The sequence below is a fragment of the Xyrauchen texanus genome, chromosome 38, assembly GCF_025860055.1.
Source record: "Xyrauchen texanus isolate HMW12.3.18 chromosome 38, RBS_HiC_50CHRs, whole genome shotgun sequence".
In the NCBI taxonomy this organism is placed as follows: Eukaryota; Metazoa; Chordata; class Actinopteri; order Cypriniformes; family Catostomidae; genus Xyrauchen; species Xyrauchen texanus.
Window position 1 is genome coordinate 7,709,929 of NC_068313.1, and position 16,049 is coordinate 7,725,977.

General features: G+C 38.2%; 1 protein-coding gene across 5 annotated transcripts in view; it reads left to right on the forward strand.

Annotated features, from left to right (window-relative positions):
* Positions 1-16,049, forward strand: part of LOC127632056 (teneurin-4) — a 292,730-nt gene that overhangs the window by 40,480 nt on the left and 236,201 nt on the right. For 3 of the 5 annotated variants that reach the window (XM_052110527.1, XM_052110528.1, XM_052110529.1), the window contains exon 3: positions 13,590-13,808. The exons of the other annotated variants lie outside the window; for them this stretch is intronic. In XM_052110527.1, the coding sequence (XP_051966487.1) occupies positions 13,590-13,808 (219 nt within the window). The remainder of the gene's footprint in view (positions 1-13,589; positions 13,809-16,049) is intronic. 5 annotated transcript variants of the gene reach the window in all.

A 16,049-nucleotide genomic window follows, 5' to 3' on the forward strand; every position in this document is an offset into this window, starting at 1 on the left:
AAGCCCGTCTGCTTGCAAGGCATCCCTGAACCGCGTCTAAAGCCCAGGCTGCTCCACCTCAATCTGAGCCCAGTTCAAGGGTGCGTGGCTAATGCTTTCCAACGCGTCTCGGTGGCTGGCCAGGACCATCCGACTCGGCTACGCGATTCAGTTCGCCAGGTGCCCATCCTGGTTCCCTTGCAGGTGCAAGATGGGGAAAGGGTTCAGCATCCCCTACTTCATCGTGCCAAAGAAAGCCAGTGTCAATCTTGGACCTGCGAGTTCTGAACCGGACCTTACACAGACTCCCATTCATGATGCTGATGCAGAATACATTTTGACGTGTGTCCTGCATCAATATTGGTTGCGTATTGAATTGGCAGACCTGAAGGATGCGTACTTTCATGTCTCGGTTCTACCTCGACACAGACCCTTCCTACGGTTTGCCTTCGACCATGCGTATCAGTACAAGATCCTCCACTTCGGCCTTTCCCTGTCCTCTTGTCTCTTCACGAAAGTCTCAGAGGCAGCTCTTGCCCCATTAAGGGAAGTGGGCATCCGCATACTTAATTACCTCGATGACTGGCTGAATCTAGCACACGCTCGAGAGTGGCTGGGTGCACACAGGGATTTGGTGCTCAGGCACCTCAGCCATCTAGGGCTTTGGGTCAACTGGGAAAAGAGCAAGCTCTCCCTGGTTCAGAGCATTTATTTTCTCGGCATGGTGTTAGGCTCGGCATGGTGTTAGGCTCAATCACAATGATGTCGCGCCTCACAAGCGTGTGCGCAAAATCAGTGCTGAACTGCCTGAAGTCATTTAGGCGGAGGACAGCGATTCCACTGAAACACTTTCAGAGGCTTCTGGGGCATATGGCTTACTCAGTGGTAGTCACGCCGCTCAGGTTGATGCATATGAGACCACTTCAGCACTGGCTAAAGACTCGGGTCCCGAGATGGGCATGGTGCCGCGGCACACTTCGCGTAGCTATCGCGCCGCTCTGCAGCCACTTATTCAGCCCTTGGACAGTCCTTGCATTTCTACAGGTAGCAGTTCCCCTATAACAAGTGTCCAGATGTGTCGTGGTCACCACAGACACCACCAAACTGGGCTTGAGCACCATGTGCAACAGGAACGCAGCCGACGGTTCCTGGTCAGGACAGCCTAGAGTTGCTGGCTGTACTATTCGCCCTGCGGAGGCTATTGCCATTGATCTAGGGCAAGCATGTGTAAATCGCCATGGCAGCTTATATAAATTGCCACGGCAGCGTATGCTCTTGTCGCATGTTGCAACTCGCCCGCCATCTCCTCCTCTAGAGTCAGCAGCTGCGGGCCACTCATATCCCGGGCAGCCTCAACGCCACAGCAGATGCGCTGTCGCGGCAGGCAAAGCTCAGTGGAGAGTGGAGACATCACCCCCAGGTGGTCCAGCTTATCTGGAGTAGATTCGGCAAAGCACAGGTAGACCTGTTCGCTTCCCTGGAATCCTCACACTGCCCGCTCTGGTATTCCCTGATGGGAGCCCCCCTTGGGACAGTCGCACTGGCACACAGCTGGCACTGGGGGCAAATACACATTCCCCCCAGTGAGCCTTCTTGCATAGATCCTGTGCAAAGTCAGGGAGGATGAGGAACAAGTCACCCTCTTGGCCCCATACTGGCACACCCAGACTCCTCACGACAGCAACTCCCAACATATTCAGCATTATTTTTGACATTATTTAACATTATTTTATCAGTTTTCATGACAAATCATATTGTCAGCAATCAGCATAACAATTTGAGTGAAAAGTTTAATTGAAAAAATAACATGAATTTAAGTTAATATTGAAGAATCTCCAGCCTATACTCTTTTCCATACATTGAATGCACTTAGTGACCAGCAGCTGTCAAGCTCCAAAAAGCACCACAGAGTGTTATAAAAATAGTCCATATGACTTACATGCACTATATTTTAAACCTTCTGAAGACATAAAATACCTTTGTGTGAAAATTGGAATTCAAGTCATCACTTTAATGGAAATTGTTGGACATTGTATGGAAAAGCCCCTGAGATATTCTGCTAAACTTCTTCTTTTGTATTCCATGAAAGTCATACAAGTTTGAAAAAACATACATGACAACAATATATTTGTTTATTGGTATAACTGGTTTTTCCGTTCACCTAACAAGCATATTCAATTTCAGGATTTTTTCAGGTAAACTTGCTTAGCAATGCAGGTGTGAAAACATTTTTGCATCAGGTATCTACACTATTTACCCCAATACAAAGAATGGTGCAAATGCCTCTCACCAATCTAATGGCCAATGACTTGTATGTGCCATTGATGTGAGAAGTTTAGATTATTAGGCTTATGTGGTTATTTAACTGAAACAGAACATTGGTATGACTTCAGTAACCAAAAAGTATAAAATCCTAGGTAAGTACCGTGATATTTAAATTGTTATTTGACATGCAGCGCATTATAGCTTTGCATTTTTTTTTTTGTACCAGTTCAGTATGTGCACTCCTTGAAAATCGAATCAATGACATTGACCATGCTTCACCAGTGGAGCTACAGGAAAACCATACACGAACATGGTCATGTGTTTTTGTAAGGGTTCACACTGAGCAAATATATATGTTTTTTTTACCACCTCGTACAATTTAGTTGGAACCTTTAAGTCTTCATTTTTAAAATCCTTTTTTTTATATCAAATATTTTAGAGCCCAAAGCAAATAGAAAGTGTGAAGGCCTAAGTGACTCCAGTCAGAGGATTATTAGCTTAATGTTGGTGCCTGCATGTTAGACATTCAAAGGTCTTGTTATCTGGGAGGCAAGAGGCAGGGAAGCTGGAGTAAGTTATTGCTATTTAATTCTCTTGTCTGCCGCAGAATCCATTCAGCCTTTGGCTTCCTCTTTGTGCTTATAATGTTATCTTCAACGTGAAGACTTGTGTTACCTCAGGACAAAAGAACCACCTCTGGATTTCTAGAGATAGCAAGACAAAGAGATGAGAATGTCTACAAGTTTTATTTTTATGCAGATCATGATAAAGCAGAGTTTTTACTTTCAACATAATACAGCCTAATTTGGTACTAGAAAATCCCTTGTCATTATATCAAACACATTTGAAAGCTATTTGTTTCATTAAATGAAGCTTAACATTGTCTTTGTGTTTGTTTGAGTTGCCACAGTATGCAATAGACTGGCATGTCTTAAGGTCAATATTAGGTAAAAAATGGCAAAACATAAACAGATTTCTATAGAAACTCGTCAGTCAGTCATTGTTTTGAGTAATGAAGTCTATACAATTCTTGAAATTGCCAAAAAAAACATGGAAATTTCATACAATGGTGTACACAACAGTCTTCTAAGACAAAAGACAACTGGCTCTAACAAGGACAGAAAGAGATGTGGAAGGCAAGCTGTACAACTAAACAAGAGTATAAGTACATCAGAGTCTCTAGTTTGAGAAATAGATGCCTCACATGTCCTCAGCTGACAGCTTCATTTAATTAAACCCGCTCAACACCAGTTTCACGTACAACAATAAAGAGAAGTCTCAGTAGAGCAGGCCTTATGGGAAGAATTGCAAAGAAAAAGTAAACAACAGGAAATGTTAGAGTGGGCAAAGAAACAGATGTTGGACAACAGATAATTGGAAAAGAGTGTTATGGATTTTAACCCCATTGAGCTTTTGTGGGATCAGCTTGACATGAGGTGCGTGAGACGTGCCCGACAAGACAGCCACATCTATGGCAAGCGCTACAGGAAGTGTGGGGTGAAATGTCACCTGAGTATCTGGACAAACTGCAATGCTGTCATTGCTGCATGTGGAGGATTTTTAATGAGAACTCTTGAATTAGTTTTTCTGAATATTTTTTTTTAGCATAGTAATTTTTCACATTAATAATGTCCTGACTATACATTGTGATCAGTTGAATGCCACTGTGGTAAATAAAAGTACACATTTCTTTCCATAAGAGCAAAACCTGTACATTAATCAAGTACTTATATTCATATATAAGTTTTGGCCACCAGTGTGTGTGTATATATATATATATATATATATATATATATATATATATATATATATATATATATATATATATATATATATTGTGTACCTCCACAAGCCTTGTTCCTCCTTGGGAGCAATTTCCAAATGCCTAAAGGTACAACTGTAGTATACACCATGGGACCACGCAGCCATCATACCGCTCAGGAAGGAAACGCATTCTTTCGCCTAGAGATGAATGTAGTTTGGCATGAAAAGTGCAAATCAATCACATAACAACAGCAAAGCACCTTGTGAAGATTCAGGAAGACAATCTTTTCCAGAGTAAAACAAGTCCTATATCGACATAACCTAAAAGGCTGCTCAGCAAGGATCCAATTCTCCAAAACCACCATAAAGCCAGTTAGCAAGTGCACATGGGGACAAATATCTTACTTTTTGGGGAAATGTCCTCTAGTCTGATGAAACAAAAATCGAACTTTTTGTCCATAATGACCGTTATGTTCAGAGGTAAAAGGGTGAGGCTTGTAAGCCGAAGAAAAGCATCATGGTTTGGGGGTGCTTTGCTGCAGGAGGGACTGGTGCACTTCACAAAATAGGTGGCATCATGAGGAAGAAAAACTGTGTGGATATACTGAAGTAACATCTCAAGACATCAGCCAGGAAGCTAAAGCTTGTTCGCAAATGGGTCTTCCAAATGAACAATGACCCCAAGCATACCTCCAAAGTTGTGTAAAAATGGCTTAAGGACAACTAAGTCAAGGTATTGGAGTGGCCATCACAAAGCCCTGACCTCAATCCGATAGAACATTTGTGAGCAGAACTGAAAAAGCGTGTGCGAGGAAAGAGCCCTACAATCCTGACTCCGTTACACCAGTTCTGTCTGGAGGACTGGGCCAAAATTACAGCAGCTTATTGTGAGAAGCTTGTGGAAGGCTACCCAAAACATTTGTCCCAAGTTAAACAATTTAAAGGCAATTCTACCAAATACCAACTAATTGTATGTAAACTTCTTACCCACTGGGAATGTGACGAAAGGTATAAAAGCTGAAATAAATCATTCTCTCTACTATTATTCTGACATTTCACATCCTAAAAAAAAGTAGTGATTCTAACTGACCTAATACAGTCAATGTTTTCTATGATTAAATGTCAGGAATTGTGAAAAACGAGTTTAAAAGTATTTGGCTAAGGTGTATGTAAACTTCTGATGTGACATTAACATGGACATTCATTATTTTCCTAAAAATTCCTCAAAATTCTACAAACAATACCCCATAATGACAGCCTTATTCCAAAATGTATTATATTTATTATTTTCCTCAAAATTATACAAACAATACCTCATAATGACAACATGAGAGAGATTTGTTTGAAATCTTTGCAAATGTATTACACCATGGTACATTCACTGCAAAAAAGTATTTTTGTCTTGTTTACCTGTAAAATGATCTAAACATTCTTAAAATATTATTCCAGTTTACTTGTAAAGTAAATAAATAATGTTTTAAGAATTGTTTGATATTTGTACTGGAAAACAAGACAATAAAATACTTGTCTTGAACATAATTTTTTTGCAGTGTGTCCAAAATGTTCTCTTTTTAAAAATGTTTTCCTGTACAATTTTACAAACCCTCTAAGCACGCTGACTCTTGGAGACTTGCAGAGAGCTGTGCTTAATATTTGATGCTTCAACATGCTCTTTAGGTTTTTCTGCCCACCAAGCACAGCACTGTCATAAAACCAGACTGCTCTATGGCCTCGTATACTTCAACAATTTTATGGATGTAAGAACTGCGGCACTAATATTCATTTCCTGCCAGTTCAGCCTTTGATTCAACATGCACTGCTGTGCTGTTGTGAAGGGAGGCAATCGATGTCCCTTCATCTGCACTGTGATTATTTGTTCACCATCAAACTGCACTTATAAGTGAACAATGTTCAGTTTGACACTTTTTTGTTTCAGTCAGCTTGATATTTCATACTTCCATTTTGCTCTGACTAAAATGTGATTTAATTTTAGGTGACAAAATAATGATTTAGTGGACAATATCGTGATCTAAATTCTAAATTCTGTCTTTACTCGCCCTTATGTCATTCAAACCCTATTTGACTTTATTTCTTTTGTGGATCACAAAAGGAGATGCTAGGCAGACTAGCCTTAGTCACCATTCACTTTAATTGAATGAAATGAAAAAGAAATTATGCAATTAAAGTGAACAATGACTAAGTTTAACCTTCTGTTAACATCTAATTTTGTATATAATGGAAGAAAAAACTTTCATACGGCTTTGGAACAACATGAGGATGAATACATAATTTTTTGTTTGTCCTATAACTTTAACCAAAAACTATTTATTAATTAAAAAATGTATGAAATAACTGTATCATTTACAAAATAAAAAAAGAAGTGAAAACTCCATACTGCAGTTTAAGCTACTTTTTAGAAGTTTCTGTGTTGTGAACACTTTATGATGTAATCAATTTTCATTCTTGCAGTGTTTTTCATCCTAATTTGTCAACAGTATGTTTATAATTAAAACTGTTTAATTATCATCTTGATGCATATTTTTCTTTGAGTCTTCATTATCGTTGATGGAAAAAAAAAATCCTTTGTCAACAAACATTTTTGTCTGCCAAAATTGCCATTGTAAGTAAATGTGCATTAGTTGAACAGAACTCCACTATATCCTGCTGATTGTTGTAGAACATTAATCCGATCTCCCCATTTGAGTCTCGCTGAATTGTTATTCTTGTATACCAGCAAATCATGTATGCGTAAAATTACGCATGCATGCGATTCTACTTCATCTGTTTAATTTGGTACAAATGGAACAAACTGACTCCCAATAATGCAGTCTTATTGATTATAATTACATAATTTACAAAGCTCTTAGCACGAGTGAATTAACCGGTGTGAAGTCCTATTTAAAGCCTCGATGACTAAAGCATCTTTATTCGCCGTGACTTTGATGTTTGCAGAGTGCAAAGTATGTTTGAAGATGGCCCGGAGGTCAGGCCTCTGTAATTCAAGTGCTGAGGCTGTACGAAAGAATAAGGTGCCCCTGCTGTTTGTAGCAATTGCCCTTGCAATTGGCTCTCTGTTTGGCCGTGTCTCTGGGGAGATGGAAGATACAATGGGTTGCTGTGGCGACAGTTGAAACTCAGCCTACCTGCGAATCGGAGCCTGCCGTTCGTTCGTCTGTTCGTTTAATTAGGTGACTCCTGAGTAGATTAGAGCCTCTGTTAGCATGGGTGGCCTGCTGCGTTCGGGCCCCAGGAGCGCTGCAGTCATCAGCCGGGCTTGAAAGGCAGGCCACGGGGGAAAGTCTGCCAGGAACTGAAATAAGAGCAAATAAGCTGAGAGAGAAGTCTGACTCAACTTTTGGCCTTTGTTCTGGCCTTAAAAAAATGAAGATCAGAAATCTGTACAAGAGTACTACATTGATTTGGTATGAGGCGAGGACAAGAGCACAAAGCTTGCCTATAAATGTTAAGGTGAAGAATATAGTTTTTTTTAAATATATTTTCTCCCATACTAGTTTTGTGTGTAAAGATGGCTTTGAGTGAGCAATGCTCTCTGTGGCACTTTCAGAACTTTGCTCTGTTTGTTTGAGTGGCATGAATTGTAAACCTCTGACTAAACCAATTGTGTGGGTTTTGGCAAGTGTTGGGTGTAATCTGATTAAAAAGTAATTAGTTATTGTAATCTACACTCAGTGTCCACTTTATTAGGTACACCTGTACACCTACAGTATTTATTCATGCGATTATCTAATCAGCCAATCATGTGGCAGCAGTGCAATGCCTAAAATCATGCAGATGCAACTCAGCAGTTAATGGTCACATCAACCATCAGAATGGGGGAAAATGTGATTTCAGTGATTTCAACTATGGCATTACTATAGCCTTTCTGTCAGCTCAAGCCAGTCTGGCCATTATCCGTTGACCTCTCTCATCAACAAGGCATTTCCGTCTGCAAAACTGCTGCTCACTGAATGTTTTTTTGGCACCATTCGTAATCTCTAGAGACTGTTGAAAATCCAAGGAAATCAGCAGTTACAGAAATACTCAAACCAGCCCATCTGGCACCAAGAATCACGCCATGGTCAAAATCACTGAGATCAACTTTGTTCCCCATTCTGATGGTTGATGTGAACAATAATTGAAGCTCCTGACCAGTATCTGAATGATTTTATGCATTGCCCTGCTGCCACATGATTGGCTGATTAGATATTCACAGGAATAAGCTGGTGTTCAGGTGTATCTAATGAAGTGGTCACCTAATGTATTAGTAACTTTACAAGTCAGTAACAAATTTAGTTTATGCAGAAAATCATAGTATCGCAAAAACAAGTTGTGGACGAAGTACCATTTCCATCTGATGTGTTTACGAGAACACAATCTTCACTTCTATGGAAATTATCGCAATAGAACAGAAAATAGAAGTTGTGGCCAATGTTGCTCTTTTATTAAATGCAATTAATTACTTGGTGTTTAGATCAAGCAGACAAAACAAACTTCCTCATACTTTATGTTTGTGAGTGAACACCTGTCAGACAGTTAATGGGAGGTAATAGTAGCCTGTCATCTGAATGATAGGCTTTTTGTCTGACTTTTGAGATGCTATGCAGTGATACTGATGACTTTCTCTGAGTGAATTTTGTATTGATTGTTGAAACATGACTTTTTTATGCACATCTATAGTCCCATATAAATTCTATAGGAATATATTTAATATACTATATGTGTTTCTATCATAGTTTATGCGCATGTCTTCTGATCGAATTAAACATTTATCCAGTAGAGCAATGCCTGGGCAACAACCACAACACCCTAGTGGTGACAAGTTTAAATTTCTTCAAAAAAATATCAGTTTTATTAGTATTTTTGTGAATTAATTTGATGCCACTTGTGCTGCAGAAGTTATACAATTCACCTTTAAAATTCCCTTCTTCAGGTCTGCCGCTTTCCCTGTGCGTCTGTAAGTTGGAGAAATGAGAACAAATTACGCAAGGTAGAATTAATTAAACTCAGACCGCCATAGCCTGGCCTTCATCTGTAAGACAAATGCTTCTTCTCCGTGTGCGCAGGAATGCAGAATTTGCTCGTGCTCCTCTGTGACTTTCAACACTTTTAATGGACTTTAATATGTAGTTCTCGGTCAGAGAAGAAATGATTAATAGGAAATTAAAGTTGCTGCGGCTAATTCACTGTGGGTTAAAGTTAGGTGAAGAAAGTAAATCTTTAAATGTGCTGTAAAGCGAATTTCCATTAATGCATGTTGTGAAATTAAATTCAGGATTTTTCAACCTCAATTAACTTTTCGGACATGCAGAAAGCTGATATAAATTTTCCAGACCATTCTAATGTCAGATCAATTATCCTAGATTAAACTTTAACCCTTTATATGTAATTGTTATTTTTTTAACCTCCAAAAAATTTTACTTTTAAAAACAATAGCAGTTTAGTTAAAATTTCAAATGCGTCATTTTCCCTAAACTTAGTTGTTCCCTATGGGTTCTACAGCTCTGTAAATAGCCTCTATTGTCTTGTGTCATGTTCTCAGCAGGTGATCAAAGATTGAACTGCGTTTGATTCAGAGATTTTCACCTCAAAGCATTTCATGCTCTCCCATGAAATTAATGAAGTATTCAAGTGGAAATAGATAGTGTAATATATATGAATGCTTAACTGTCTAATTAGTGTGATTTCATAACCGTAACCCCTAATTTATAGCATGGGGCTGGATAGCATGGTTTAGTCAGCTTTGTTGGTGTGAAAAATATATAGAATAGAAACATTTTTAACTGTTTTGCGAGTAAGATTGAAATATTGTTTAGGGCTGCCACTAGCGACTACTTTGTTAATCGGTTCATTTTGAGGATAATTACAATTTATAAATTATTATATACACATATGATTAAATACATTATTTAAATGTGTGTGTGTGTGTGCGTGGGTAATAATGAATCAAATTAATTACAGTTAATCGCATCCATAAATATTTGCTGAGAAAGACCCTCAAATAACAATAATGATTAAATATTTATAAATAGTTATATTTAAATAATTATAAATAAAATATATACAGTATATATTCTAAAATAAATAATAATACAGATAATTAAAATGCATTACATTACATTGACAAACAAGTAAAAGAGACAATAAAAAAAAGACAATACAAAAAGTGGCTATAGAATGCAATATATTGTTTATCATTGAACATTAGCCTTTGGATGGCAATGGCAATCCATTTTGCAATCCATTTGGCAATCCATTTTGCTATTCAAATCATCAATCAGTTTGAGATTTATTCGATTTATTATAAGAGCTTGACACGCCAGTGAACACCTGTGTCCAATGGACACTTTTGGAGTATCTCGGTTGCGTCACATCATAAATGTTCCATTTTTAGGTTACCGTAATGTGTCAAGATAATACAATATTCAGACTTTTTACTTATGACTTAATATTCATTATTACAGTTGTAGCGACTGGGGGAATCAATGAAGGAATCATTAACTCGGCAGGTTCCGAACAAACAAGAACTTACTGTTGAAACTCCCCTAATTACTGAAATAGCGCCAACTAGTCTCCACAAGCACAATAAATGTATTGACAAAGAGACAATGAACTATTGACAGAGAACCGCATGTGACATCCGCATGCTCACCACGTGCTTATCGTGTGGACAGGAAGGGGGAAACTTTGAACGTAAAAATGTGTGTGTGTGTGTTTTTCAGTTAAACACAGAACTGCATATTGCTAATGAAATACGTGTAATCCCTGTATGTTGTGTATTTCTGAGGTATATCAAACTCGTTAGAACTGTTTCGTTGTGTGTTTTAAACTCTGAGGCCTCATATTTAATAGCCTCAGTGTATATTCCCTTTCTAAGTGTACTAAACACATGTTTCTTGGTATCAAATCGTATAAACCTTACGATTTGTCCGAGCTGAATTCGAATATAAGATCTCTGTAGAATGATATTACGCGATGTTTTACTATCTTTTGAGTCATTCAGCCCAAAATCTCTTACTGTCATAAACATGCAAATGAGCCTTGACAAAGGAATCATTCTCCTGTCCCAATGGAAGGAGAATTTTACGACCTCCAAAGGAATGTTCAGAGAAGTGCTGACCCTCACTTCATTCTCTTACTGAGAAAGAGAAATGAACCCTGTTAATCCTATATATATATTCTATATATCCATGTGATAAATATTGACATGTATCTAATGTGCCATCTCACATTTTCCCTTAAATGTGCTTGATCTATGTTTTCTTGCAAACTAATGGGTTAATGTTTCAGACTTTGCATACTATGGTTAACCGAAATCATATGTGTGGCATATTTGGTCTCTATAACTTGGTATTTTGAAGATCGAAATGACTGTGTACATGATATGTCGATAACAACAACATATTAGTATTACAAGTATATTTCCTAGTTTCTTTCTTGCTCATGCAATGAGAAATGTGAGAACAAAGAGCAATAAACCAAATTCCCGCCTGGAACCCAAACCCTTCTCATTGGTCGAGCCAATGAGAGGTGGGACATGTTTTATAAGGTTATAAATGCTCTTAGCCCTCGCCTCTTAGCCCTCTCTTAGTCTTCTCTTATCTCTTCGCTCTCTTATGCTCCTCTGGCTTCCTGCCTCTCTTGCCCTCTGAGCCTTGTGCTCTCTCACTCTCTCGCTGAATGATGCCAAACTAGAAGGCCCCAAGGACTCCCAAGCGTGCGCCAGGCTACGGCCTTGACTTTCCATTCACCAAAGATTCTCTGACTCCCACTGGTTCTCTCTCATCAAGACAACATCATCAAAGATCAACTGGAGCCTCAACAAATTGCATCAGGACAGTTTAATTCAAATGGGACATGCAAGTATCAAACTTAGTCTCATTATTTGATACATTAAGTATCCTTAACCCCTTTCTAAAAAGGGCGTGTCAGAACTAATATGATGGTTTGCTCAGGCTGTTGATCTGCTTAACTTCAAACAATGCTATAACTTCTTGCCTTCCTGTATTCTGCTTCAGCCCCTTTCCCTTGGTAAACTGTATGAATGTATGTATATGTATGTTAGAGTAGTTTAAATGTTTAGTCTAGTTAATAAAGTCTTGTTCATGTCACATGTAAAGTTGTCTGTGTCTCAAGCTCATATCTAAAGTCACTAATCATAGATTTTGACTACTTGCTCTTAATACTTAGTAAGAAAGACATTTCCCTTGCCCCGGAAATGTACATTTCTATTAATTAATTAATTAATAACCAAAATTGAGTGTTCACGGGATGAACCGAGTATTTGGTTGTAATGTTAATGTAGCTACATCAAGTTAACCCGATTAACTGATCCAAATATTCATAATTGATTATAACAAGTTATGATTGATTATTAATATTTCATAGAGCTGATTCGCTACCTAATGGTGGAAGAATATAGAGCTGATTCGCTACACAGTCCAGGGACAAGATTAATTGTGTTAATTTTTTAACATGTTATTTTTCACACCAAATTAATTGTATATAATTAATTGCACTGAACAATTAATTATATTTATTATCTCTAATAAAAATGCAACCTCTGAATCGCACTTGTCAGTGAATATGCAAATGTGATTATATCTTAGTATCAATGAGGGGTTCAAACCATGTCTCCTAAGCTAATGATGCAACTCGCGTCCAGTCACCCCACAAGAGAAGGTAAGCCCGTCTGAGCCAATGGGAGATGGCGCTTGTCAATAGATCAGTGGAACTTTTTGGAAACAACAAGCTGACTTGTGATCATGTTGGTGTTATAGCTGTCATTACTGTGTACTTTAAATGTTCTCTTGTATATATTACTATCTTTCCATTGGATTGTATGTAAAGTGCTGCTATTGGTCTTGTACTTGTGCAGTCTCTTATCTCAGAAAGACAAGATAAATTATAGTGGAAGCATTTCAAGGAGTATATATACTATATATATATATTTCCCAAAATTGGCTGTTCCATTTTCAGGTGGTGAGAAAAATGTTCTGTTAGTAAAGTACTGCAGATTCTCAGACATATCATTGCTTTTATTATATGTTGTGCAAATGTGATTTTGTTTGGTAAATGGTTGAATGTCAAAGTTCACCCCAAAATCTAAGATAAATAAGTTTTGACATTTTCTTATGATTTTTGGGTCCAGTGTTTCCATGATGTTTTACTTGAAATGTTTTCGTGAGATTCAACCAATTACAGATTTATTTGCTGTTGATTAACTGTTTTATATACTGTTGGTCACCAGTGGTCTTTTCTAAATGTTTTATGAGTTATGTTTTTAGTTAGTCTGTCTATTTAGTCTGTCTAGTTATTTAATCTGTCTAAAAATGGTAAGAATTAAAAAAAGAATTATCAAAAATGATCACAGTTGTGCAATTCTCCTTCTCAGCTGGACAAATCTAGAGGGAAAAGACTGATAAAAAAGACAGACAGCTTTTATCTGTGCATTTAAAGCTTTTATTTATTCTCTCTCTGCATGTTTCTCTTTCATTTGATTTATTTATGTGTGTTGTGTTCTGTTATTTGGGTGTGTGTGTTTAAGTTCTCCCCATGTGTTGTTTTGTGTTTGTGGTCTACAGGTCCTCCTCTCCATTGCTCATCTGCCTCCTCCTCCCCTGTCGACTCCCCTTACCCTCCCCCTTCCAATGCAGCCAATCAGGGCCAGGGAAGGTTGCTAGGTAACAGTGGGGCTCAGGCTGGCCTGGACTCTGAGTCAGAAGATGAGTTTGGGCACAATTCATTCTTAGTTAAAACCGGCTCAGGGAACGTCAATGCTCCGGCCAATGTGACTGCTAATGGTGAGTCCTCCGAACTATCGCTGCCAGCTAGAGGGGTCCCAACATCCTCTGCTGGACCTGCTTTCGAGCTAGTGAAGTTAGCCAAAGGCTGAACCTCTGTTTGTGGATTTTTTTTTGGTAGTGGCCAAGGTGAGATGTTAGCTGAAAGGTTTTTTGTATTTTTCTCAGCCTACTGGAGAGAAGAAGTCATGTTCAAAGAGAAGCTCTCGTTTGGTTGGAGAGAGGTTATTTCAGAGATGCTGATAAAAGATTGTTAGAGGCTCCCGCAACATTCACAATTCACTCAATAGTATGAACATAAATCTTAAAGTTCTTCTTTTTGCCTATTAAGAAGTTTATGATATTGGATGAATTCAGTGAAATTGGGCCACGTTTGTCATTTCACTGTTAAAGAGTGACCCAATTAAACCATTTTAAAATAAAATGATATGTAAATGGCAAAAATTGCATTGATTGCAACTTTTTTATGCCTCATAAAATGATCACAAGATTGGAGACTTATCAAGATAATTATTTCTTTAATAAATATTTTAGAATTGGTCTTGGCATTCTAAAATCCCAAGCTTTGTTTTCTACATGTGTCTCTGTTTGAGTAAAGAAATTGACAGAATAACCCTTTCAGATGTCATGACTTATTTCACCCTATACCATGACTTCTGATGTGGTTAATAATATATGTAAAAAATTGGGCAGTTTGGATGACTTGGTTTGTAATTTACAGCTCTAAGTTTATATACTATCATAATCCACTCTCTCTCTTTTTTTTTTAACTTAATTTGGAAAGTTGTGGAAACTTAATAGTAGTGTCTTACTTTTGTTGTTGGAGTAAACAGATATTTGCCATGGTCTCCCATTCACCGCTATCAACGTTTACCCTGCAATCGTTTACTTCTCAGTTCCAAAACCCTAAAGTGTGACAAGGGTTCATTCAGATCATGGAGCAATCTGCTGATCAGGCGTGTTAGATAAAGGAGACATCCAAAATGTGTAGTGTTAGTGGTACTCCAGGAAAGTATTGAGAAACACTGTTTTAACCGATTCATTCTTTTTTCAAATCCCAAAAGGAAGCAAATCTGGAAAAACTATCTTGCATTAATGTCCACGTTGTGAACTTGTTTATACTGCAAAAGATTACCAAATTAGAAATTAGATAAACAAAATTATTTGTTAACATGCTTTCCAGACAAGAAAGCTTCACTTTGCTTAACATGCTTTCCAGATAAGTAAGCTTCACTTTGCTTTGATAAGAGCGGAGAGCATTCTGATTCGGAAAAGGCAATAACAAGCCTGTCATCACTAGCAGCTCCCGGCTTCTCCCTCAAGGCTGCTTTACAGAGTAGAACAAAAAAATGCTTTAAATAATTGATCAGCCTTTACAAGTTAACCACCCAAGGTTGGAATTACATCAAACTCTGCAGTATTTCGGCTGCCTGCCTCCAAACTGCCTCCGTAAAGCAGTGAATTACCCTCCCTTGGCAAGAGCTTTCTCTTTCTCCACACGGCAGCTATCTTTCATCCTGGTCACCAAGCAGTGGCACATCAGCACTTAAATGGGATTTATCTTTTCGACAAATGGCTGTGATTTGCATTGGTATATATGGTACCCTCAGGCTGAGGTGAGGGGTAGCACACTCACCAAAGGAATTGGCCTCTTGCCTCCGAGCTATGCAAGGCACCATAAGGCTCTATTTGATTGAGACAAAGTAGCGTACAGAGGTGCTATGGAAGAGCAAGTTTATGTGCAGGAGTTAAACTTACCATCCCCTGGTAATAAAATTGTGGGGTTCCTGCTAGAGGCTGTGCTGTGTTGCATGAGGTCGATGCAAGGTTTTATCCTGCTTTATTTTCTTTGTCCCATACGAGTCAGTAACTTTTCATTGAAAACCCAAACAGCTCTTACACAGCCAGTCGTTTTTGCTTTTAAAACCTAACTTGCTGATAGCTATATTCACACAGCAACAGAATACTATTGTCTGTGCTGTTTTGAGTGCTAAATTTAGTTATGTTCACAAACATTTTGGTTAGTTTTGAGCTTAACCATATCATCTGCAGGTCTGTAACCGAAGTGTCATCCTTAATTTTTCAGGAATTTCGAGATTGAGTTCTGGTGTTATGTGCTATTCAAATGGAACCACACTTGACAACTAGTTGTCTGTCACATCATGGAGATGTATGGCACGAGGCATGTGATTCATTCATTGCAATCATTCTTTCATTGTATCTATATGACAATTTGAGAGT